The 24,697-nt window shown below is 40.4% G+C and overlaps 2 protein-coding genes and 1 long non-coding RNA gene across 7 annotated transcripts in view; 2 read left to right on the forward strand and 1 right to left on the reverse strand.

Moving 5' to 3' along the window:
• Positions 1 to 953: 953 nt before the first annotated feature.
• Positions 954 to 7,100, forward strand: LOC134401719 (uncharacterized). The gene is made up of 3 exons (XR_010025676.1): positions 954 to 1,699; positions 5,426 to 6,090; positions 6,422 to 7,100. It is a non-coding gene; the product is annotated as an uncharacterized LOC134401719 (long non-coding RNA).
• Positions 2,089 to 22,829, reverse strand: RMDN1 (regulator of microtubule dynamics 1). 2 transcript variants are annotated; one of them, XM_063130907.1, is made up of 10 exons: positions 22,627 to 22,829; positions 16,315 to 16,435; positions 13,903 to 13,987; positions 12,773 to 12,932; positions 11,996 to 12,085; positions 8,642 to 8,697; positions 7,130 to 7,217; positions 6,668 to 6,698; positions 5,109 to 5,242; positions 2,089 to 4,167 (listed from the first exon to the last, which is right to left on the reverse strand). In XM_063130907.1, exons 1-10 carry the CDS (start codon positions 22,768 to 22,770, stop codon positions 4,129 to 4,131), a joined length of 948 nt encoding a protein of 315 aa, XP_062986977.1. In that variant the 5' UTR covers positions 22,771 to 22,829; the 3' UTR covers positions 2,089 to 4,128. The 2 variants fall into 2 exon arrangements, with proteins under 2 accessions (XP_062986977.1, XP_062986976.1); XM_063130906.1 differs by having other exon boundaries at positions 13,903 to 13,990.
• A 446-nt stretch (positions 22,830 to 23,275) lies between these two features.
• The window catches only part of CPNE3 (copine 3), a 30,289-nt gene continuing 28,867 nt past the window's right edge, over positions 23,276 to 24,697 (forward strand). The window contains exon 1 of one of the 4 annotated variants that reach the window (XM_063130912.1): positions 23,276 to 23,344. The gene's annotated coding sequence lies outside the window, so the exon portion shown is untranslated. Of the gene's footprint in view, positions 23,494 to 24,697 lie in introns of all 4 variants that reach the window. The other 3 variants (XM_063130913.1, XM_063130911.1, XM_063130910.1) reach the window with 3 other exon arrangements.

A 24,697-nucleotide genomic window follows, 5' to 3' on the forward strand; every position in this document is an offset into this window, starting at 1 on the left:
ATGGGGACAAAATATACTTCCTTTTGATTTTTAAGTCTTAGGGCAACTGGCAGTAGAAGCCAACTGTTCTTTCTGGCAGGGAAGAAAAAATTAAATGCCCTGCACTTCTCTCTGGCTGATGCATGGGGTCAGGTTGTTTTTCTGGGAAAGTAGTAGTGCAATTTCCTAACAATTCTTGGTTGCCTGGCTGGTGGCAGGGGCTAGTATGTTGGAGTAGACCATTCTTTCAGCTGCCACCATTGTCAGTTAATTAATCTCAAGCAGCAAAGCTGTACCTTATTTCAAGAAGTATTTTCAGCCTGATTGGAGACCTGATGGCTTTCCAGTCCTAGTTAGCTAATGCTTGCGTCATTCTGACACTTACTGCTAGTAGAATGTGAAAAGTAGTCTGTACATAATCCACTGGCAGAATCAGGGTTTGTTTGTTAAAACTGAAGAATCATGCAAACGAATTGTGAAAGGGACTTGCACAGAAGAGAAGTCAAGACTAGTTCCTAAAGGCAAGGAAAATTGAACTGAATTAATCTATTCCTTAGAATTAGGCCCTTAAAAGCTCTGCTTTGGACCACAGGAAAGAGAATCATTATTTGTTTATCACTTTCAAGTGTTTAAAATGAATTATTCAGTTGTAATCCTTACAACACTGTAAGATAAATTCAGAAAATGATCAAGGGGCTGAAGCATCTCCTCTATGAGAAAAAGCTACAACACCTGGGATTGTTCAGCTTGGAAAAAAGGCTAATGGGAGATATGATAGAGGTGTACAAAACTGCATGGGGTGGAGAATGTGGAAAAGGAGATATTTTTCTCCCTCTCATAATACTAGAACCCAGGGTCATCCCATGAAGCTGATTGGTGGGAGATTCAGGACAGAGAAAAGCAAGGATTTCTTCACACGGTGCATAGTTAAACTATGGAATACACTACAAGAGGGGGTTGGATAAATTCCTGGAGAAGGCTATCATGGGATTTTGTCTTTTCTTCACACCATGTGGTTTTGGATGTCTTCCTGTTTTGTCTGACTTGGCTTTCCCCATCATTTTATTTATTTATTACATTTTTATACCACCCAATAGCCGAAGCTCTCATAGGTAAATTATTTGAGGGGAAGAATTCTGGGATGGAAATCTGATACCAATCTATTTTTTTCCAGTTTCAAGGTAGCTGTACTTCATTTTCCTGTATCTCTGTGGTGGGGCCAAATATATGTGAGCAGATTTCTTTCATCACAGTGCATTGTAGAATCAGAATTGGATAAGTCCTGTTGCCAGCTAGTACAACCCTCTGCTTAATGCAAGACATCCAGAGCTAGAGCATCCCCAACATGTGGCTGTCCAGCCTCTGCTTCATGACCAAGCAAGGGAGAGCCTACCACTCCCCTAGCTAATTGTTTCTGTTGTTGAACTCCTACTGTTCAGAAGTTTTGCCTAATGTTCAACTGAAGCTTACCTTTTATAACTTAAGCCATTAGTTTTATTCTTTGCCCTCTTTTATGCAACAGCCCTTCAGTTATTTGGAGACAGCTATCACATCATCCCTCAGTCTTCTCTTCTCCAGGCTAAACATATCCAGTTCCTTCAACCTTTCCTTATAGAACTTGTTTTCCATCCTGCTGACCATCCTTGATGCCTTCCTCTGAACCAATTTCAATTTGTATATCCTTGAAGTGCAGTGCCCAGAGCTGGACACAGTACACCAGGTGAGGTCCAACAACATCCTTTCGTTTCTGTTTATATGCATGCTTGCTTCGAACTCGGCTCTATTCACTAGGATGTTTGTGGAAATATTGGGTGATTGAGCATGTATACCACCAACATTTTTACTAGCTGGCTGCACCTAACATCAGTGTTTCTCTGTAGCAATAAAATGGGGCTTGCTTGACAGAAGGGACCAGTGGAGAGTTATTATGCTAATCTTTCTAGCTTTAAAACCACTGATTTCAAGGGGATGAAAATATGATGAAGTCTTGTATCCAACCCTGTAAGTCTTTCGTAGTTGACCGACTGTTTTGATAATCTGGAAGTAAATCACTGTTTCAGGAATAGAAAATCCTGCACACACACACAGAAAAATGAAAACCAGGGAAAGTTCTGCCATCTAAAGTGTTTATTGCATTGCTTACTATTTTTATTTTTTATTTAAAAGATTTATGCACCACCTTTCAGTTGAATGATTCTCAAGGGAACTTAAAATAGACACACACATTCCAGCAGTCCTTAGTCCTCAGGCTGATTGCACTTCCCTTAAACTCTGCAGCGTTCTTCTGACCGGTTTTGGGTGGGAGGACAAATTCCCTGCAGCAACTGGACACCATTTTAAGCTATAACGTATGATTCTTAATCTGCTTATTCTTTCCTCAGCCTTTTTCACACACACCTGCTTGAGGAACCCAATTGAACAGTATTAATTTTAGACAAGTAGAATCTACAACAAAATGCTGCTGGATTGAGTATTCCCGCCACTCCATTCCCCCTCCCACAATTGCCAGCTAACACTCCATGGGCACTGACCAAATTGGATTATTTTGGGGGGTTCTCTTGCATTTAGATTTTCTTCTTCTAAAGATTGTGTGAAATTCTGCAAACCTCAGAGTTCCCTTAAGTCTGTTATCTCCCTGTTGTGTATGAGCAGTGTTCAATTTAGGTTCATAAGCAACAGTACTCACATACTGCCAAACACTAAAAAGACCAGTATCCTTTAAAAACCTCACTTGTCTGCTTGCAACAGAGAAGCTGTAGTGCCCTGTACCAGAATATTCCCCAATATTATTTAAAACATTTCACATACAATACATCAGTAATACAATACAATCAGTAATCCTCACAAATGAACTAAAAGATAAGCCTCTATTACATCGACATTCCAACTTGGGAGTGGTTGGGTCTCCCTGTGATTTTATGATCAAGCTGAAATTTGAATTAGAAATGTCCCAGCTCCTTCTCTTAGCACTAGGCTACACCAGCTCTAGTTGAGTATTCCTGTATCCTATTTTCCTTTCAATGATCAAAGATAAAGTGCTCTGCTTATGTGGCAGATAAGCTGCAGTTTCAGTTGGCCTTGTTTGCAACTAGCACATGCCCTGAGAGTTTCAGGTTATCTATGAATTATTTATATTGATGGGTGCTAAGAGTTTGAGGTGGGCACAGTTGTTGAGTCCAGCTGAGACTTAAGTGCCTACTTTAGGTTGAGTTGGCCTTATAAGGTAATATTGCAATGGATCTTTCAGGCCTAAACAGATGGAAACTCAAGGAAAGAAATAATGCTACTTTGAGAGTATATTTGCATTACAGGTGGCACTGGGACCTAGATAATAGTAATATGTAAAAAGGCAAGTCTGTAAGAAAAAAACACCCTATATGCCCTCAGAAAAGGATTCAGCATTTAAGCTGGATCATTATGATCATCATCATCCATCAGAAAATCTGGTACACCAGGCATAGCTGCATAAAAAGCTGGCTTAACTTCCCTAAGGTAACGTCAATCTTCAGCACAAAGAAGGGGCAATTAGGTGACCCATATTGTGTCTAACATGTTTTGCTGCTGTCTTCGTGGGGCACCCATTGCAAAAAAGAAGAAGCTATACTTCTCCAAGAAGACAGATAGTACCTCTAAGGTACTATCCTCAATGGTATTTACAAAACTATATAGTTAAACCTTGCCAGAAGTCAATTAGTGGGTAATCAAGTAATCCAAGAAAAATGAAGCACCCTAGTACTTAAAAGGCATCCTTACTCCCTAAGGATAAAGAATATCCTAGGCTTAAGGAAGTAAACATATATTCTGCCTCTTAGGAATCTTCCAAAAGAAGAAAGTGAGTTTCTCAGCTCTGAAATGGAGGACTAAGAGCCTAAAATGATAATTAGGTTCTTCTTTCCCCAAATGCTGGATAGTGAGAGACAAGGTAGGAATGGAGAACCAAATGCTAGAAGAGTTGTTTCAGAAAGCTTGTCAACTGCATAGCTGCTTTTGGAACACACACAAAAATATCTATAAATTCTGGAACTTCTTGTCCACATTCTGGAATTTCTTGCGGTTCCAAATAATAATATCATTTTAATAATATCAGATCTGTTAGAATCAAAGGCTGATCAGTAAATTAGAGCAATTCATATGCTTTCAGCAATCTTGTCACATAGAATTTAGCAATTCCAAAGCTTCTTTTTGTACCTGAAACAGAAGAAATAAAATAACTTGTGTTTCCCCACCACACTAAAATTTTGTGTTTTTTTAGAATTTTGAAAGCCTTGGTTCTCACTTTTATTTTTATAAAGTTGCACAAAGGAATGTTGAATATGTACTTTGTATATTTCACTTAAACACCAGTTTTTGACGAACTGGGAAGTGCTGACCAGCCATATCAGTGATTCATTGGGAGAACTCCCATTGCCACAATGGTCTTGAGTTAGCCTTTGATCTTGCTCCTTTTGGAACTTCTTTTTCTTTTCTTTTTGGGGAGCAACCCACTTTGGTTTAAGTTTATATAAATGCAATCATGCTCATGCACACTGGTTCTGCCCACTTGCTTATGATCACTTACCCATCTAAAGCATAAGATTAAATCATCAAAGTAATTTGCCCAAATAACCCTTATCTATAATCTTTACTCCTATCCTGCCTTAAGTTATAAGGGAACCAAGTGTGGCATAGTGGATTGAACTGGACCATGGGTTTGAATCTCTGCTCAGCTATGAAATTCACCCAGCGACTTAGGCAGTAACCACCTCTTAGCCTTAGGATTGCTGTTAGCAAAACTGAAGAAAACCCTGTTTGGCTCAAGAGAAACAACCATATACAAAAGTGACAGAATCACAACTAGAATGTAATCTAAGATTATTTATGACTATTTAGTCAATTCAAGTTCCCTCCCTAAAAGAACTCACCCCCACAACAAAACCCAGCAATTTTAGCTCATCTATTCTCCTTCTTGTTTCTTCATAGCAAGATTAGCAATATGCTGTAACTGGCCCAATGTTCATATACTTTAAGGTGTTCGGTTTTTTAAAAATATACTGTACTTTGGGGATAATGGGGGGAGACAATGGGCTTCAGTACTTGTTCTAGCACCTGTTAGATATCTGTTGTCATATAGTGACAAATGGATTGCTTACCTGCTTATCCTCCTCTGTGTGTGACAGGCGTTCCTTGGCCTTTGTTAACCACAGAAGGGCCAGCTTTCTGTTGTTTAACTTCATGTATGTCTTTCCCAAGAAGAGTAAGTTTTTACTATAGAAATTTGGCTCAACTGCACAAAAGGAAGAGGTTTTATGTTAATGTACTATAGTCCTACTTTCTCACAACCAAAACTAAAAATAATCAGTAAGAGGCTCATTCCTAACTTGGCAATGGTGGTTTGCTGCATACATGCATGAATTTTACATGAAAACACAATTCTGCTGAATTTATACACCGTAACTCCTTAACACAGGGGTGGGCAAGGTTTGCAGGATCTACTTCACTTTCTGCTAGAATCCTGAGAACTGCCAACCAGAGCCAGTTGCAAAGTAGTGAATCAGGGGGCTGGATATCAACAGCAATTTTGATGTGAAAAATTAAGAAACAGGATACCTCTCCACTCACAATGAGCCAAGGAATTTGTGACTGACACCACAATCAAGCTCAAAGTCCTTTCACACAAAACCCATTACTGCTTTTTCTTCCTCAGTTGTTCTTTTTCAGTAACTAAGTTTCAGGGGGATATTTTCAGTTGTGGCTATTAATGTACAATTGGAAATCAGAAACACTTGCCGATCTACTGCAAATCGCCAAGAGATCTACCAGTAGATCCTGACCTATCTTTTGCCAACCCCTGACTTAACATGCAGGACGTATTCTAACATGTGCTCTGCAACTGAAGGACCATAAATAGATGCTCAGGATCCAAACAAGCAATACCATCTGCTTTACTCACACAGAGAAGCTTTTAAATCTCCCTTTCATGTCCTCCCAATGCTGGAGTGCTGTGAGAAGAAGTTTTTGCATCTCCACCATGCCCAAGAGGAAACACGTTTCACTTGTGTACAGGAAAGGGGATGAGCTGCCCAGACGCATCTATATGCAGAAATATATATTGCTTCCAAGTGAAATTTTAATGTATGTAATGTTTTTATGTTTTTTATGGTTTAAAATTTTGTATATTAGTTTTTAATGTTCAGTGTTTTAATCTTTGTAAACCACCCAGAGAGCTTCAGCTATGGGGCGGTATATAAATGTAAATAATAATAATAATAATAATGAGTTTATCACAGGCTGTAATATTTTAGCAGGCTTTTTGAAAAGGGTCTTATATTAATTTCTACAAATAATTCATATACAAAGGTTTGCATGTTTACAGTGAAATACTATGTTTTATCTAGTTTACTACACAATTTGGAGAGGACTTGGAAAACACATTCTAACTCTTTTTTTATTTGGGACCATCTAGGATTCCATGCTGTGGGGGCAGTTAACATCCTGAGAAAATGCATGTACTTGGATCCTTGTTTCAACTTCCAGAGAAGATAAAATGAAGGCATCTATATAGTTGAATTTCTCAATATTTCTGAGATTAGCTATGGATATCAAAGCTTCTCACTTGTCCCTCACAGGGTATTAGCAGTAGTTTGGTTCTAAATTTTAACTGTCCGTGCTCAAGTGAATTTCATTTCCTACAATGCTGCACAAAACTTACCATCTTCAGCTTTCTGAAAGTAACGTAAAGCCTGCAAAATATTAACAGTAAGATTAGTTCAGTATTGCTGAAGCAATCTAAATCCCTCTAGTACAGAAAATACCCAACTCTGCAGGGTAATGCTGTGCTTACTAAGAAATGTTGTCTGTGAGATGTTTCTTCCCCAATAAACATTTTTAGAAAGACATATTTATTTAGAAGTATAATTTAAACACTGGCATTGTATTTTGTTAAATAACTGCCATGTTTTTGATGTGATGCTTAGTTAACAACTAATCAGTTCCAATATAGCTACATTTATTTTTCAGAATCTCATGTTCTGTCTGATCAGCATGTTCCACTTTATTGCACTGTAACCTTACAGTTTAAGATGGTTAGCTCTCCATATCCTCCTCTTTCAATATTTTAATTATAATACAGTAATAAATAAAAATCTATGCACAGAGGCTTGGGACACAATACCTCTTCATAGGTGGAACTTGGTGGAGTTGAGAATAAAACTGCAGCTATTTTGCTCTGATACCATGGCATTTCAGCAAATGTATAACACCTGTCAGAAATATGAAAAAGAGAGATTTGTACTTTCAACTTTTACATTTTGCTTGCATATTTTGGTGAAAGTACTTTGATCTCCAAAAGCCACGTTGTCTATCTGAAATCAAATGTCTGAAAAAAGCAAAAATGTCTAGACCAACCCCTCAAGGCAGAGCCTCCAACAGATCAATTCAACTTAGAACATGAAGTGCCAGAAGAGAACAGGAACAAATTTCCTGCAGAACAGGCAACTGTAAACTCAAACAAGTTAGCACTAGCTAAGGCATACACTACAAAGGAAGTAAACTAGGGTGTGTTCTAAAGGCACATGAGGCAGCCACTTCGCTGATGCTAAGCATGGCTGGCTCTGGTCAGTCCTTGGAATCCCATATAGCCACTTTGAGTTCCATGATGGAAGAAAGGCGGGATATAAATGTAATAATAAAAAGGAAAACAAAACTTCTACTTTCACTAGCCAACCTGACTTGGGTGAAAATTCTATCCCAAAATCCAAAAATATAAGAGAGAACTCAGGCATTCCATCCAATAGTTCTCATAACAGTTCTACAGGGATATTTTTAGCAGGAAAACAATGCTGTGGAAAAGGCAGTTTTCAACACTTCCTCAACCCCCACCCCCTCCTGCACAACTACTGTAAAGTAACAGAAATAATGGTAGGGAATATAAGTACAAATCTCCTTCATAATGAATGCTGTTTAGACCTTTGTCCATGACAAAGTACAACTATTCCTTAATCAGACTGTAGAAGTCCTTATCAGGCCATTTCAAAATGTATATGGCCAAGCCACCTCCAGCTTGAGCAACTCCAACAAAGCTGAGGCTTTTCAGTAGGCATCAGGAAAAAAAGCAAGACGAAAGCTTCTTTAAAAATGGGGTACGACTGGCAGCTATCAAGTGAGGATTGAGCAAAATGAACTCTCCTGGAACGTGAACCAATCAACAGCTTGCAGAACAACAGAGAAGGCTTGTGACAGCTAATCAAGGTACTATATGCTAATGAGGTTTCCATTCCTTGTGCCATTGAAGACCAATCTGAAACAGAACAAAAATCTCTATTTGAAACATCTCTGAATTGGATGACCAGAACTTGAGAAATCCCCTAAAACAATTCAGAATACTTAACATGGATTAGGCAGTATGATAGGGAAGGGGAATAAATTTTGCAGTCTGAACAAGAGAATTATATATAGCAGTCCAGCATTGCTAACTCCCCAAACTGACCAATATAACCCTGTTTCACGAAAAGGTGATGCTACTTAAAGGTCATTTTATACTGCTTTACAGGCCAGTGCCGAGAATATAGTTTATTGAGCCAGGAAGACGTTGCAAGTCTTAAAAACCACTGAGCAACTATTTTGTATTCCATCTAGAAGGAGAAAATGGTGGCACAAGTATGATTTTGTTTAGAGACTATCTTACCAAATGCCCATAAGATGAAGTGAGGTAGCATCCTTTGGATTCAGTTCAATTGCTTTCTGCCAAGAAAAGGCAATGTGTGAAAAGCTGCTCAGCCAGTTCTAGTTAAATATTGGCCCTACTCGTGTCAACTCTCCCCGCACCCAACCTTTAGCCAAGCCAAGATAATATTCCTGGAGGTTTTTTTAATCTCTCTGAAGAAAATACTGCATTTCATATTGGTTAGATTCCATATCGCTTAGGGGAAAGGACAAGCCTTGCATGGTCAATAGTATTTAGACCATTATACATACACACATACATACATATATAGATTAAACAAACATTGGCTCCCCTCTTCCCCCAAAACTATGTGCATTTGCTGTGGTTACTCTGAAGAATATATTCAAGTAGCTTCAAAATCACATTCCTGCTATTCTCTCTCCTTTACACACACATAATTTAAGTTGCAAAAGATCTTGGCCATCCTCACCATACCCAAAACGTTTTTGTTTGCATGCCTGCTCCTTAAGTTTACTTTTGCAAAATGGACAAAACTCATTTCAGCAGGGAAAAGCAGCATGTGATGATGGACAATGGTGAGGACCTAGCCCCTGCATTAAAAAGGCTGCTCTTCCGGCAGGCCTACCCAGTCGAATTTTAAAATGTCCAGAGGGAGAGGCGGGTAAGAAATATTTTAAAATAAATAAAAATAAAATAAATCAGAGATTAAGAAGCTGAGCCAAGTTGAAAGGAGAGGTGGTTTTTTGCAGCAAGCAAAAAGCATACCCTCCCCACCATTTCCAGAAATCTTTGCTAGGACATTGTGAGAAGGATGTAGAAGTGTCTACCCCTGGTGTGGGAGAAAGAATGCAACCCCACTGCTAAGGCAGCCAAGCGGGTCCTCCTGTAGCAAGGGCAGACAATGAAATCACCACAGTGCAATAAAACAGGAAGCAATCTGGCTGTCTCAGCAACAGGAATATATTCCACACCCTCACAGTGAGGGCTATGCAGATGTGCTACCCCCTTAGTGATGTCCCTATCACTAAGGGGGTAGCACATAGTGAAGATAGTGTTGTCCCTAACTTCAAAAAGGGCAAAAAGGAGGAACCTGGGAACTACAGACCAGTCAGTCTGACATCCATCCCTGGGAAAATTCTGGAGCAGATTATAAAGAAGTCAATCTGTAAACACCTTGAAATCAATGCAGTGATTACTAGAAGCCAATAGAAGTGATTACTAGAACAAATCCTGTCAGACTAATTTGATCACATTTTTTGATAGGATAACCTCCCTTGTGGACTATGGGAATGCTGTGGACGTCATATATCTTGACTTCAGCAAAGCTTTTGACAAAGTGCCCCATGATATTCTGATTAACAAACTAGCTAAAAGTGGGCTAGATGGAACAACTATTAGGTGGATTTACAGTTGGCTACAGAATCGGACTCAAAGAGTACTTATCAATGAAACCTTCTCAAACTGGGGAGAGGCAACGAGTGGGGTACTGCAGGGATCAGTCCTGAGCCCAGTGCTCTTCAACATTTTTATTAATGATTTGGACGAGGAGGTGCAGGGAACTCTGATCAAATTTGCAGATGACACAAAATTGGGTGGGATAGCTAATACCCTGGAAGACAGAAACAAATTTCAAAGTGATCTTGATAGGCTGGAGTGCTGGGCTGAAAACAACAGAATGAAATTTAATAGAGATAAATGCCAAGTTCTACATTTAGGAAATAGAAACCAAATGCATAGTTACAAGATGGGGGATACTTGGCTCAGCAATACTACGAACGAGAAGGATCTTGGAATTGTTGTAGATCTCAAGCTGAATATGAGCCAACAGTGCGATATGGCTGCAAGAAAGGCAAATGCTATTTGGGGCTGCATTAATAGAAGTATAGCTTCCAAATCACGTGAGGTACTGGTTCCTCTCTATTTGCCCCTAGTTAGGCCTCATCTAGAGTATTGCGTCCAGTTCTGGGCTCCACAATTCAAGAAGGATGCAGATAATCTGGAGCGTGTTCAGAGGAGGGCAACCAGGATGATCAGGGGTCTGGAAACAAAGCCCTATGAAGAGAGACTGAAAGAACTGGGCATGTTTAGCCTGGAGAAGAGAAGATTGAGGGGAGACATGATAGCACTCTTCAAATACTTAAAAGGTTGTCACACAGAGCAGGGCCAGGATCTCTTCTCGATCCTCCCAGAGTGCAGGACAAGGAATAACGGGCTCAAGTTAAAGGAAGCCAGATTCTGGCTGGACATCAGTAAAAACTTCCTGACTGTTAGAGCAGTGCGACGGTGGAATCAGTTACCTAGGGAGGTTGTGGGCTCTCCCACACTAGAGGCCTTCAAGAGGCAGCTGGACAACCATCTGTCAGGGATGCTTTAGGGTGGATTCCTGCATTGAGCAGGGGGTTGGACTAGATGGCCTTGAAGCTCCCTTCCAACTCTGCTATTCTATGATTCTATGTCACCAGAAGCCGAATCAAACTGGCTATGTTGTGATGCAATGTCACTGCATACGCGACAGGATTCCTGATCGGCTGGGATCACCAGAGGGAAGATCAAGTTGATATTTATCAAGCTGATATAAAGGAATTGCAATGGAGCAGCAAAAAGGGGGAAGTGTGGCTGCGAGGCTTAAGGGTTATTGGAAGGGGCAGTGTGGAGAGGGAAAGGGGTGAAACCTTTGAAACCACTTCTTTTGTCCTAAAATTGTTAAGGTGATGATAATTCAGTGCAGCCCTAGTAAGAAGGCTATGCATAGCTTTAAAAGATAGGAGTACCAAATCTGTGCTACTATAAAGAGGAAATGGGAACCAGTGAAGAAACTAAGAATGTCTGGATGTGGCTAGAATAACTAACCATCTAGGCAAACAGGAAGAGAAAACAAAAAACAGGGAAGTTTACTGCTGAGGAAACTAGGACATTTAACACAAGGTAATATAGAACGTAAGCCAACATATTCACAGTGTAGATAATGATTAAAAGGACTGATTTTAGCACTGATGAAAAAAGAAAAGGCAGGTGTTAATAGCATGTTGAATACAAAGAGAGAGCTTCGGCTATGGGGTGGTATATACATTTAATAAATAAATAAAGGGCAAAAGAAAGGAGGAGGAGCCAAGGATGAATTCTGGGCTGCATGCCTAGATGTTATAGCCGTTGAAGACATTGAGCACAGAACGAGCTGTTAGAGAAAAGTACTATTTATCTTCCTACTATGTTTAAGTGCTTCATTTAAGTTTAAAAACATCATCATCATCATCATCATCATCATTATTATAAAAGTCTTAATGTTACAAAATATATCAAAATACCAAGCACTGAACAAATGGGACACTAGTTCTGGAACTTATCCTTAAATACCTGGAAGTGTTCCTTAATAACAAAAGCATTGGCAATTTTTGTCTTTATTCCTTCATAATCTCCGACATCACTGATGCAGATTGCATACCACTAAATAAAAAGAGTTAAATAGGTTATTTGGAATATTGAAAGGACAGTAAATATGCAATTACTGTGATTAGGTGTGCCAGCAAATATAAAGCAAATATATAAATATCTATCCATGTTTAAAATAATGCATTAAGGATGCAATCCTATGCATGTTTTGACAGAAAAAAGTTCTATAATTCCCAGCATGCAACCATACTGGCTGGGGGATGCTGGGAATTGCAGAACTTCTTTTCTGTCTAAACGTGCATAGGATTGCACCTTAAATGTTTTTAGTTCAATTCTTTTTTTGGTTTAAACCACTAGCAGCAGTACTCTCAAGACCATAAACCTTCCCTCAACTTTCTAGGGTTCATGACAATAGCACCATTACTGCTGATTTTCTATATTCTTTTAATCCGCAAAGCGCTGCAATTAACTGAACCAGACTAGCTCCCATCAACAATAATTTTCATGTGTTTTTTCTATATTTATTCTTACCTATTTATTTATATTTATATACCACCTTTCCACAAATAACACCAACCATACAAAAATAAATAATACATAAAAAGCAATTAAGCCATATTAAAACAACATTAACAACACTATTCACAATTTTTTAATCTACAGGAAATTATAGCCATTTCCCTTTCTATTTTCACATGCCCGAGAGACAGGAAGGGAAAAAAAATCAACTGAATTACTCACCTTGTGCACACTAAAACATGATGGATCTTTCTCGAGTGCCTTCTTTGCATAATCAAGGGCTTCATAGGTCAACTGCCTCTTTTTCTCTGCAGAAGTATGGCTAAGTTGAGCCAGGTCGCGTGATGCTCGTGCCAGGCGCCACAGCACCTGCGCATTGTCACTGCAAATATAACAAGATACATTAATTATGACCAAGACATAGACAATAATCACTGTAGAGACATAACAAACAGTTTGGAAATCAGGACAGCCATCGGCTCACATGTTAGGAACATAGGAAAGGGCCTTATACTGAATTAGACCATTGGTCCATCTAACCCAGTGTTGTCAACCCAGACTGGCAGCAGTACTCTGGGGTTTCAGTTCTTTTCCAACCCTATCTGGAGATGGCAGGGACTGAACCTGGGACCTTGTGGCTGCAAAGCAGGTGTTCTGCTACTGGGGTGCAGCCCCTCCAATGTTGTTCTTTTCACTCCCACTTTCATTTCTCTATTTGCTTTCTGACATTAAGACTAAAGGCCAAAAGGAGAAGAATGAACTTTACACAAGTAATTTGTGACACATCTCGGTGAGCATTTCGAGGATATAAAATCAGTTTCCTGATCTCATTAGCAGACTTCTTCCTGAAAAGAACAGGTTACTTTTCATTCCTAATATCATTATTTAGCTGCACTCTAAAAGACAGACATGGATCTTTATTCTGATCTAGCAGGTTTCTTCAAGATCAAGTTACTATTTTCTCAGCAAACTCTCTTAAGTCCCATAAGAAACAGGGGAATAATACTGTTGCAGGGATAACAGAATTTTTGAAGCACTTTGAACACTTCAAATGTATGTTGTTCTTGTTGTTGTTATTAATATTATAATATTGATATTAACAATAACCCAAAATATTTATTGTTTTTGATTAGAAACCCCTTACTTGCCCACTTTCCCAGTGGAAATAGGAAAATTCTTTGTTTTCACCTTGCTGTGTACTTGCTGGACACCAACAGCTTAAGAGCATGAGAAGGTTACCCCACAAGGAGTTGGGAGCCAGGTAAAACCCCTCCTAAGAATTGGCAGGCTCCTGTTTCTATGCTGCGGCCCTTCCCATGATCAGAGTCCAGAGGAAACGTGCTATAACATACCTGGTTTTGTGTTGATTCAGCAACTGACAAAGCTTTTCAGTTTCCCCACTTCCATACAGATAGTCTGCTTGATCTAGGAGTTCATCTGCTTAAGGGTTGGTTAAAACAGAAACAAGTATAAATATCCTATTCCATCTAGTGTTTATTAATAGCTCTAAGGGAAGAATAATCCAGCTGAATGAAGAACATAAACTTAGTTAGCATTCTCTTTTCTAGTCCTGAAATCAGCCTTCTCCAACCTAATGCCCTCCGGGTCTGTTTGACTGCAATTCCCATGCTGACTGAGAATGATGGGAATTGCAGTCTAACACATCTGGAGCACACCAGGTCAGGGAAAGCTGCCTTACCTTGCCAACTACCGTTACATGTGACACTAACTCCATTATGCAAAATTTTATCTGTGACATTTCTGATAGGGACAATCTTACATATTAATATTCTATATTCCAGAGGGCATAATGGAACAAACAAAATCCACATTTCAGGGATAGGATAACTGCCCTATTCTTCACATATGAAGCTCCCTTACAGCCCCAAGGACTTAGAAAAAGCAAGGTAGCCCTTTTTTATTTTTAATCCAAAATTCTTTTCTTTTAGATTTTTAAGCCAACAAATATGCAGTCAGGGAAAGGGGCTTTCTCCTTCCAATTACACTGTCCCTCCCCCCTGCAGCTTTTCCTTACATATTTTTTCAAATGTAAGTTTTGGGACAGATATTCAAAACTGATGTTCCTTCTTTGTAAGCTGCCTTGAGTAACGTTTTTGAGTAGAAAAATCAAATAAATAAATAAAGGTGAATTAGGGGGCAATTTTTTGCATGTTTAGCCAGAAAAAAAGTCCAACAACTCCCAGCATACCCCAGCCAGTGTGGAAGTTGTAGAATGTTTTTCTGGTTAAGCATGCATAGATGGTGCCTTTAGTGACTTACATGGACACTAAATGCATTTTCTTTGAAGAAAGTGCAATTCAGCTGAAAGGAATGTATACCTGAATAATTGCACTGAAAACCGCAGCCCAATTCACAAAGCCAAATTATATAATAACAGACAATGCCTTCAATTAGAGTAGCTGAGGTGGCACCTTACAATACTGCTGTGACATTTGCAATACACCTTACAACGTATTACCAACTATTGCAAGACAGGCAAGTAGATTTGTTTCAATATAAATGGCACTCTGATGGCCGAAATTAATCCCCCCCACCCAACTTTCCCTGGGCGATGCTGCATCTGATGATAATGGCAGGTGTTCTATCCAAAAATCTTCTCTCCCTATTGAGCCAGAGCAAGATCTTGAGACAATTCCTAGCATCACAATTTATGACATTGGTCTAGTCCACTCATCATTCTTGGCTGGCACAGTCATGCACAGGATAGGGAGTCAACAAGGACAAAAAAATAACTGATAGTGCGAGTGGTCTGGTTTGCACATAACACTAACCCACAAACTATGGTTCATTGCCCCATTCAAGGTTTGTCTGAAGGATGATCAAACAAACTGGTTCATTCCTTTAATCCCTGGGCTGTTTGTTTCCCCTCTTTCTTTGCCTGTTCCCTCCTTGTATCCAAAATGCCTTTGCAATGCAGCAGTACTGGTATGCAGAGGGTCTGGGTTTTTGGACTATTCTTGCCTGCCATCTCTGTAGCCTGTCAAAACAACCTATGCACAACACACAATTCTGGGTTCGCATGTAACAACAAGATTTAAACAACCAAAGATCACAAGAAACCATGGGTTCTCTTTCTAGATTGTTTGTGGTTAATAAACCATTTTTTAGTATGACTGTGTTCGCACATCATGACAACCCAGAATTCAAAAACCATGGGTTAAATAAATCATGGATTAGCATTTTGTGTGAAACAGGTCACTGTATGAAAAATTACAGTAGAAGATGATGGGCCTTTAAATATTGACAGGGCTTATATAAAATAAATTTCATGTGTGTATTTTTAAAACTATAAAATAAGCCCTGTGCAAATACAAAAGATAAAATACAATGGCGATAAAGCATTGTAGATTGTTATTGCTATGATTACTGAATGCATGAAAAGTAAGGTCTACAGCAATGGAGATGATTCTGCTAAACAAGCCAGACCTTTGGTCTGAGCTTGCGTATCATAATCAGTATCTTGCTAAATTAAATCCCTAGTGTTGGCTTCCTTTAAATCCATAATTAAACCATTGCTTCAGGGTTCAGTATAGCAGCTCCCACAGAGCCAAAAAGGAAGCTCCATCTGTAAAAATAGTAATAAAATTTTATATCCAAATTCCAACTTCTCTAAAGAAATCAATTGTTTTCTTCATTACATTTCACATAACACTAGGAAATCAAACATAAACACAGGAAATTAGTGTCAAGATTATATCTACAACTGTATGCCTTCAATGGTTTTTAGACTTGTTACAGCTTACCTTGGTCACCAGCATGAACCACCATGGCAGACTGAGAGATGAATACATATGCTTCATATCCCAAATAAGATAGTGCTGAAAATGCAAATCCTCTTCTGAAAAATCTAGATTTTTCAAGCACCTGGCAGAGAAAAACACCAAGGTTACAATCCTAAGCATATTTACTTAGAAGTAACTTCAACAGAAACGTATAGAATTTCCTAGTAAATAAACATAGATCATATTATTGGGTGATTTGCATACAAATTATTTACTCCAAGTTCTGACAGAATTCCCATTCTGCAACTATAACACTAAGATCTCAGTTCCATAACTTATGTTTATCACTAAAATAAAAAAGATGGCTGTGAAACCACTTCTGTGAGCCTAAGGGTACTTGTGCAAAGCAATTCCCTGCATATTTACTCAGACAAAACTTCCAAAGGGACTTATTCCCAGGGAAGAATACATAGAATTTCAGTTTTAGGCTTAGTTCAGACAATATATCTATAAACTACGGGTTGTGTGTAGACCCGAACACTAACCATAGTAAGGATGAGTTTGGATTGTGAACAACAGTTAATGCTGTTACATCTAAGTTCAGTGTCCTAGTTTATTGCATCTCTCCACTCTTGCAGCTCAATTGGTTAGGATCAGAACAAGGGGGCATCCAGCCTAGCATTCTGTTCACTCAGTGGCCAGCCAGCTGCCTGTGGGAAACCCATACATAGGACATGAGTACAATAGCACTCTCCCGTTTGTGTTCCCCAGCAACTGGTATACATACTCATATAATGGAGCTAGTATATAGCCATTGGAACTAGTAGCCATTAATAGCCTTATTCTCTATGAATTAGTCTAATCCTCTTTTAAAGCCATCCAAATTGATGGCCATCACTACACCTTATGGAAGTGAATTCCATAGTTTAACTACGTGTTCTGGGAAGAAGTACTTCATTTTATCTGTCTTGAATCTCCAACCACAAGGAGATTAAAGACAGATTGTTCCTATCCATTTTCTCCTCATCATGCATGTTTGTACACCTCTACCATGTCTCCCTTTACTTGCCTTTTTTCAAAGCTAAACAGTGCCAGACTATGTAACCTTTCCTCATAGGGGAGTTGCTTTAGCATAATTTATACCTCGGGAGACTGGTATAAGCAGTCACTCTTGAAGCAGTGACCTGGGGTTTGTTTGGGATCTGATGGAAATTCATTGGCTAACTTTGTTTTTATACTGCACAGAACAAGCCAGCGCAGTAACAAAGTTTAACTTAAGTGGCCAGTACTCCTTTTGTCGCTGAGGGGAATTTGGAAAGCAGGTCGTGACAGAGAACAGGAAGTCAGCTGTTAAACATTTTATTAACCTCAAAAATTTCATTGGGCTAGCACGAGCCTCCTTCATGGGCCTAAGGTGCAATCCAAACACATTTACTTAGAATTAACTCCCTTTGGATTGATGTGGGGAACAATATTAGTACAACAATACAATAGTATTTGTTAAACTCTTGACACTACAAACTTCCAGTATGTAAGAACTCAATCTTAAGAACAAAGGCTTGATTAAGCAGAATAGATCGTGGGCAGGGGGGAACTAAGGTCTTAAAACACAAAAATAATCAGCTCTACCAGATTACTCACTGGAATATAGAAAACTAATATTTGTATTTCTATTAAAAAAAAAGTATAGTTCTATTTGATTTCAGAAAAAAACCATTATTTTAGGATAATGGAAATTGAGAAAAGTAAAGGTAGCCAAGACACTATTTCACAAAATCCATTATTTAGCACCACATTGCATACTATTACCACCAGCATGTACTGCATGTGAGTTGCAGACCAAATTAAGTAAGAACTTCCTTCTGGATTAAGATTTTTTTTAAAAAAAACTAAAGTCACTATATGGTTTTTTGAAGGAGTCAGGGATTTGTTAAATAAATTTAGCTTTATACCATAAAACATGACACTCAATTTATTTTACTGGGTTTTGCTGTGAAATACAAATTATTGCAACAATACCTTATCCACTTGGATATTAAGAGCCTCTTTACCCATTAAGGTTGAATACTTACTGAGTGTACATAATGTGTATCACATCTGAAACATCTGTTTTGGTATATGTACATGTGTGGAGCAACCATCCATACACTTTGAGGTGAGAATATTTTTTTTCATTATTATTTTTTTAAATAAAAGAAATCCAATTGACAGTAAATGCACTACCCTGTCACAACAGCAATGTTTCCAATAAATGTAAACCACACTTCTCATGTTAAAGCAGTAACTGTAGTTCAAAAAGACACACATCCAGAAAGTGAGGTTTGTTTAGCATGAATGTCAAAACAAATTCTATTTAAAGCTATAAACAAGATAATGATTATTAGCATTTGAGGCAGTTTGCATGACACACAAGCTGGTGCTTATTTACAGCTTTATCATTAACCAGGTTTTGGTAATATGAACAGCCAAATCAGTATTTCCCACGAATTTCCATACAACTTGCTGCCAAATAAATAAAAGACTTTAGGCTTGGTGCAACTATTCTCAAATTTGACCCCAAAGCTTTATCAAGATAAATTTTATTTAAAGACAAATACTCCTTTCGTCGCCAGCTGAAGACCTTTTTATTCTCTCAGTATTTTAACACTTAATTTTAACTTAAATTTTACTGTTCTAACTCTGTACTTTAATCTTATATCAATTTTGCTGGGTGGTTTTATCCTGGTTGTGCTTTTTATACTGTATTTTGTAATTGTGCTTTTAACATGTTCTTTGTTTTATTATGGTTTTAATTTTTGCGAACCGCCCAGAGAGCTTTGGCTATTGGGCGGTATAAAAATGTAATAAATAAATAAATACTCAGCTGCTCCAGGAAATCAATTCCAGCTTGCCTGAACATATATTTGTTGTTGTAAAACTGGTTTCAGTTGCATTTAGTTTGACACAAAACACTATCAAAAGATGCCCTGCCTGGGCAGACAGCCTACTCCCCACACAAGCAGGAAGAGCCCTTTGGAAGTACAGATCCAGCAGTTTTAAAGGGTTCCAAGGCTGCATTGTGTGGGCAACTGTGAGAAGAAATTGACCTGCAGGCCAAATGTGGCCAGCGTGGTAGCCAAATCTGTCCCTCTAGAGTTCCCCAGAGGGCGATGCCCTATCCCCTTGCTGCTGACTGCATATCATTTGGTTGTTTCCTGGCTTTTGCACAGCCCCCCCTCCCCAATTCTAAAAGTTTGAAACGCCTCTACTAAAGCTTAGACACGAGCAGTAAGAGCTTTAGGCTAAAATATGCTGCTTCTGCAGCTTCTTTTGTAGTTTGGTCCCAACCCTTTTGCCTTTAGCCCATCACTGGAATGGGGTCCCTGAGAGTTTCTCCAAAACTCTCCAAGTTGGCCAATGGGCTGAAGAAGATTTGAAATCTCTAGTATATAAGAATGGAGGTCTGGCTTCACCCACTGCTCACATCGAACCTGAGTACAGCCCCACTCAGAGTGCAAACCCCCACAGAGGGAATGTGTGATCCTGTGTAGTAAAAAGATTGCCCACTTCTGCCTTAGGGCAGTTTTCACACATACTGAAGGAACAGAGAAGTGTTGTTTTGTTCCTAATTCCAAAGTACATGTGGGAATATATGGAATTCTAAGGACACACACAAACGCATTTAACTAGATCACTATTAAAATCTCACCCTCAACTGAAAAAATAATAAGTTCTGTTGCTGCAAAGTTGCAAAGAGAATAAAATCCTGAACATATATGTGGTTTCCTCATCAGTGGCATTTGCTTAACAGAGACTGCAGAACTAAAGCCTCATAATTCCTTGGAAACAGTCTATATGCATTTACTAACGTACAGGGGGAAAATAATGCTTGATACCTCTTGTTGATCTACAAAAACTATTAAATTACAATGCATTCCAGGCTATACAGCCTTTTGGGGGGGGAACACTGTATGATGCGCTCCATCAGATATTGTAGTCCCAAACCATGCAAGGCTTTATAGAACAGAACCAGCACCTTGAATCAGGCTCAGAAACATACAGCCAGAATTGGTGATATATGTTCAGAACTTTTTATTTATTTATTTAGAATATTTATATACCGCTCCCCATTGAAAAATTTCAGAGCAGTGTACAAGGTAAAATGAAAATAACAACAGAATAAAACAGTTAAAACAAAATTTAAAAAGAAGCAAAAACAGAAATCCAAGGCTGCATGTTAAAGAAAGGCTTCTTGGAATAAAGATGCTTTCAGGAGGCGCTGAAAGGAGTACAAGGTTGGCGCCTGCCTGACCAACAGAGGCAGGGTATTCCACAGGAGGGGTGCCACCACGCTGAAGGCTCTTCCCCTGGTGGATTCCAATCGGAGGATGGATCTATGCGGAACCACCAGGAGCAGGCCCTCGGATGACCTCAGTGACCGGGCAGGTTGGTAAGGGAGAAGGCGCTCTCTCAGGTATCCTGGTCCCAAGTTGTTTAGGGCTTTGTACACAAGTACAAGAACCTTAAACCTGGCCCGGTAGCGAATCCCTGTTATCCCTATTATCAAGGTGGCCACCACATTTTGTTCAAGCTGCAGCTTCTGAACCATCTTCAAAGGCAGCCCCACGCAGAGCACATTGCAGTAATCTAACTTGGAGGTTACCAGAGTGTAGACAACTGAAACCAGGTTATCCCTGTACAGATAGGCGCGTAGCTCAGCCACCAACCGAAGCTGGTAGAAGGCACTCCATGCCACTGAGGCTACCTGATGGCTCCAGGAGGACTCTGAAGTTGCGTACTTGCTCCTTCAGGGGAAATGCAACCCCATCCGGTACAGGTTGAGCACCTGCCATCCGGCCAGGAGTACCACCCACTAACAGTATCTCAGTCTTGCCTGGATTGAGTGTCAGTTTATTAGACCTCATCTAGTCCACTGTTGCAGCCAGGCACCAATTAAACACATTCACAGCCTCATCTGAAGAAGATGAAAAAGAGAATTAGAGCTGCGTGTCATCAACATACTGATGACAACTCTAAAACTCCTGATGACCGTTCAACAGCATGATGGACAAAACTGACCCCTGCAGAACCCCTTATTGGAGACTCCATGGAGCCAAGCAATATTCCCCAAGTACCACCTTCTGGAGCTGACCATCCAAGTAGGAGCGAAAACACAATACACTGCCTCCCACTCCCAATTAAGACAATTGTTCCAGTCGCATACCATGGCTGATGGTATCAAAAGCTTCTGAAAGATCAAGGAGAATCAACAAGGTCACACTCCCCACCTCTCTCCCAACATAGGTCATCATACAAGGCAACCACTGCTGTTTCTGTGTCAAAACCTCGCCTAAACACTGACAGAAATGGTTCTAGATTATCAGTCTCATCCAGTGTCTGAAGCTGTTGTCAACCACCCACTCAAGAAATTTACCCACGAAAGGAACATTTGCCACTAGCCTAAAATTATTAAGGCTTTCTAGGCCCAGGGAGTGTTTCTTCAGGAGTGATCCCACCACCGCCTGTTTGAGGCAGCCCGGGACCACTCCCTGGCCCAGTCAGCTGTTCCTTTCCTTCCACTGGGGAGCAAGGATCTAATACGGAAGTGGTTGCATAATCCTGTCCAAAACCACTGTCAACATCCTTGAGCTATACCAACTGAAACTCATCCAAATGATGAGAGTTTACTGTTAAGTTTTATCACTTTCCCACTAGATCAGTAAAATTGAGACCTAGAGCCTTCTTAATATAGGGCTTATAGGTGCAAACCTCATTCGTTTCAAAAGGACTTATTTTAAGTAAATTTACAAAGGATTGGATTGTTAATCTTAGTTTGCAATCCTGTGCATCTTTACTAGGGAACTGAACACCGTGGATTTTACGTCTAAACAAACATATTTAGGATTACACTAGAACAGAACTGTATTTAAAGCTTTAACTCTGCCGTGGAATGTCTCACGCTGCAAACCTATGGGCGCTTACCTTATGCACCACTGAACACAGTGGGAACGGTGCATAGTCTTGCAGCCTGAGACATCCCAAAGCTGAGACTGTCTTCAGAATAAGCACGCCTAGGATTGCACTGCACTAAAGGGGAGGGCGGAGAGAAAATTGGGAGCGGAGAATAGAGAAGGAGCCTTCTACATAGAGGCTGAGTTCGGACGACACGCTAATCAACAGTTGTTTCCAATTCTGCTCCTATTATTTCCCCCCCACTCCCCGGTTGATTAGTTAAGCTTTCCACCCTGGTAGCGGGACCAGCGCTGTCGCCCCCGCCCCGGAATAAACTCAAGATACACTGGAAGAAAAAAAAGGGGAAGGCTAAAAAGGTTGCACGTCCGAGAGCAACCGCACCTCTCTCCTTCCGCCTCCTCGCCCCGAAAGAGCTTGGCGCCGCCAGCCGAGTCTCGCTCCTGGAGCCTCGCAGAAGAGTCTTGCTCCCGCCAAAGCGCTGCCCCGGTGAAAACGTCGCGCTGCCGCCGTTACGACCCCCGCCATGACTGCTTCTAGTTGACCCTCTTCCCTCACCGGAAGTAGTCACTCCTCAGGCCTGCTGCAAAATCTCTCACACCTCTATGGTCCTACAACGGAATTGTCCGATGTCACAGCCATCCGCGTTATTTTGGTTCCCCGCCTCGTGGCACCCGCTCCGACCAACGCGATTTCCCTAACAACCCTCTTGGATTTCCCGCGCGCGAGACCTTCCCCGATGACGTCACGAGTTAGCGTTCCCTCACTTGGGCAAGGGGTAGAGGAGCCCCCAGCACGTGACACTTAGCGCACTAACGGTGCGCGAAGGGAACCAATAAGGCTTTGCTTTGTGTGGCGATTTTAGAAAAGACAGAAGAAAAGTTGTAGTTCAACAAACAAAAAGCGCGCATGCGCATAGCGTTGCCAGCAGCTTGCCTCACATGTGTGAGCCGTTGCTTTGGTTACACAATTTCTGAGTGGCAGAGGGAGGGGGAGGGCAGGACGTACGTACGTCGAAGGCACCACCCTGATTAAATACCTGAGGGGCCTGGCATCGTCGTCGTCAGCATCAACTGGTGTCGCTTCGTGGAGCGGGAACTGGGTGAGGCCCTGCCTGGAAGAAGGACCGCTGCTTAGGGAGGGGTTGTGCTCTCTGGAGGTCTGTACAGCGCCCAGCACACGCAAGGAGGGGGCTGAGCCGCTGGAGGGGAAGTGGATGAACGTGGAAGGAGCGCGGGGGAAGGAATATAGGTAACATGTGCTTGGTTGCTGATAGGGAATGTGGCTGGATGGGTGGGGGGAAGGTGAGGATAGAAATCTAGAAAGAAAGGTTGAAAAACTAGAAACTCCTTCCTTGGATAGTACAGCTGATCCTAAATCTTGAAAAGTTTCCAAAATGTAAAACCACTCAGGCCTCATTTAACTTAAGTTATCATTTCACAAAAACACAGTTGTTTTTAAAGAAAAGTACGATCTATTCGATTTTATATCCAAGGTGCTCTCCCAGTTAAAATGAGCTGGCATCTCAGCTTCTCTAAACATGTTGATGTTCATCTTTGTGTTGGTGTGTGTGTGTTTTGTCATGACGCCAAGGAGTATCCTTGACTACTTTTTTATATATATAAATCAGTTAGAGCGAGTTTGTAGGGGGTGTCTGGAGATTGTAGCTCTGTATTTCTTGAAGGAAAACCCAAATTTGAAAGTTGCAGGCTAAGAGCTTGCAAACGTTGTCAAATTCAGTGGGAACTGATTGTGTATGTCCTAGACTAAATTTTGGCTGAGGAGGGAAGCTAGCTTTGCAGTGGGTGTGGCTTTTATGCACTAATGAGAGTATGAGGAAACTGGAGCCTATGGGATGTGATATCTGCTCCATGTGTTTGTTACATGCTTTCTATGCAGAGAGCACTTCATTAGATCATCACACAGAATCACTTTGCCTAGCAGTCATGTTTGCAACGACTGTGCTGGCCTTGTACCAGTTTTTCCCCATAGCAAACATGATAAATGTGAAAGACAGACACGTGTCTTAAAACACGCAGAGCGTGGTGAACCAAGGAGTTGTGGTTCTTAAATCTTTAGGGATGTGTGTTTGCCTTTCACACTTAAATGTCTACCCTGGAAATCCTTGTATAGCACCAGTGTGGCTGCAGCAAACAATTTCCCCCCTCCTGTGTCATTACTTTGTCTACTTGTCACAAACATGTATTTCATTGTGTCCATGTAGTGAATATGGCCTGGTTCAGACGACACTCTGAACTTTGTGGTTAGCTTAACCATGTTCAGCTGTGGTTAACGCTAACCACATGTGGAATGCTTGCAGACAACACTTAACCCTTTTGTGGTTAAGTTTTCCTTAGTGAGCCTAACCACAATGTGGTTAATGGGGCAGATGGCTACGACACCGTAAACCATGGTTAAGCATTCCATTAACCATTTTGTGGTTAAGCAGCATGGT

This window comes from Elgaria multicarinata, chromosome 7 (assembly GCF_023053635.1).
Source record: "Elgaria multicarinata webbii isolate HBS135686 ecotype San Diego chromosome 7, rElgMul1.1.pri, whole genome shotgun sequence".
NCBI lineage: Eukaryota > Metazoa > Chordata > Lepidosauria > Squamata > Anguidae > Elgaria > Elgaria multicarinata.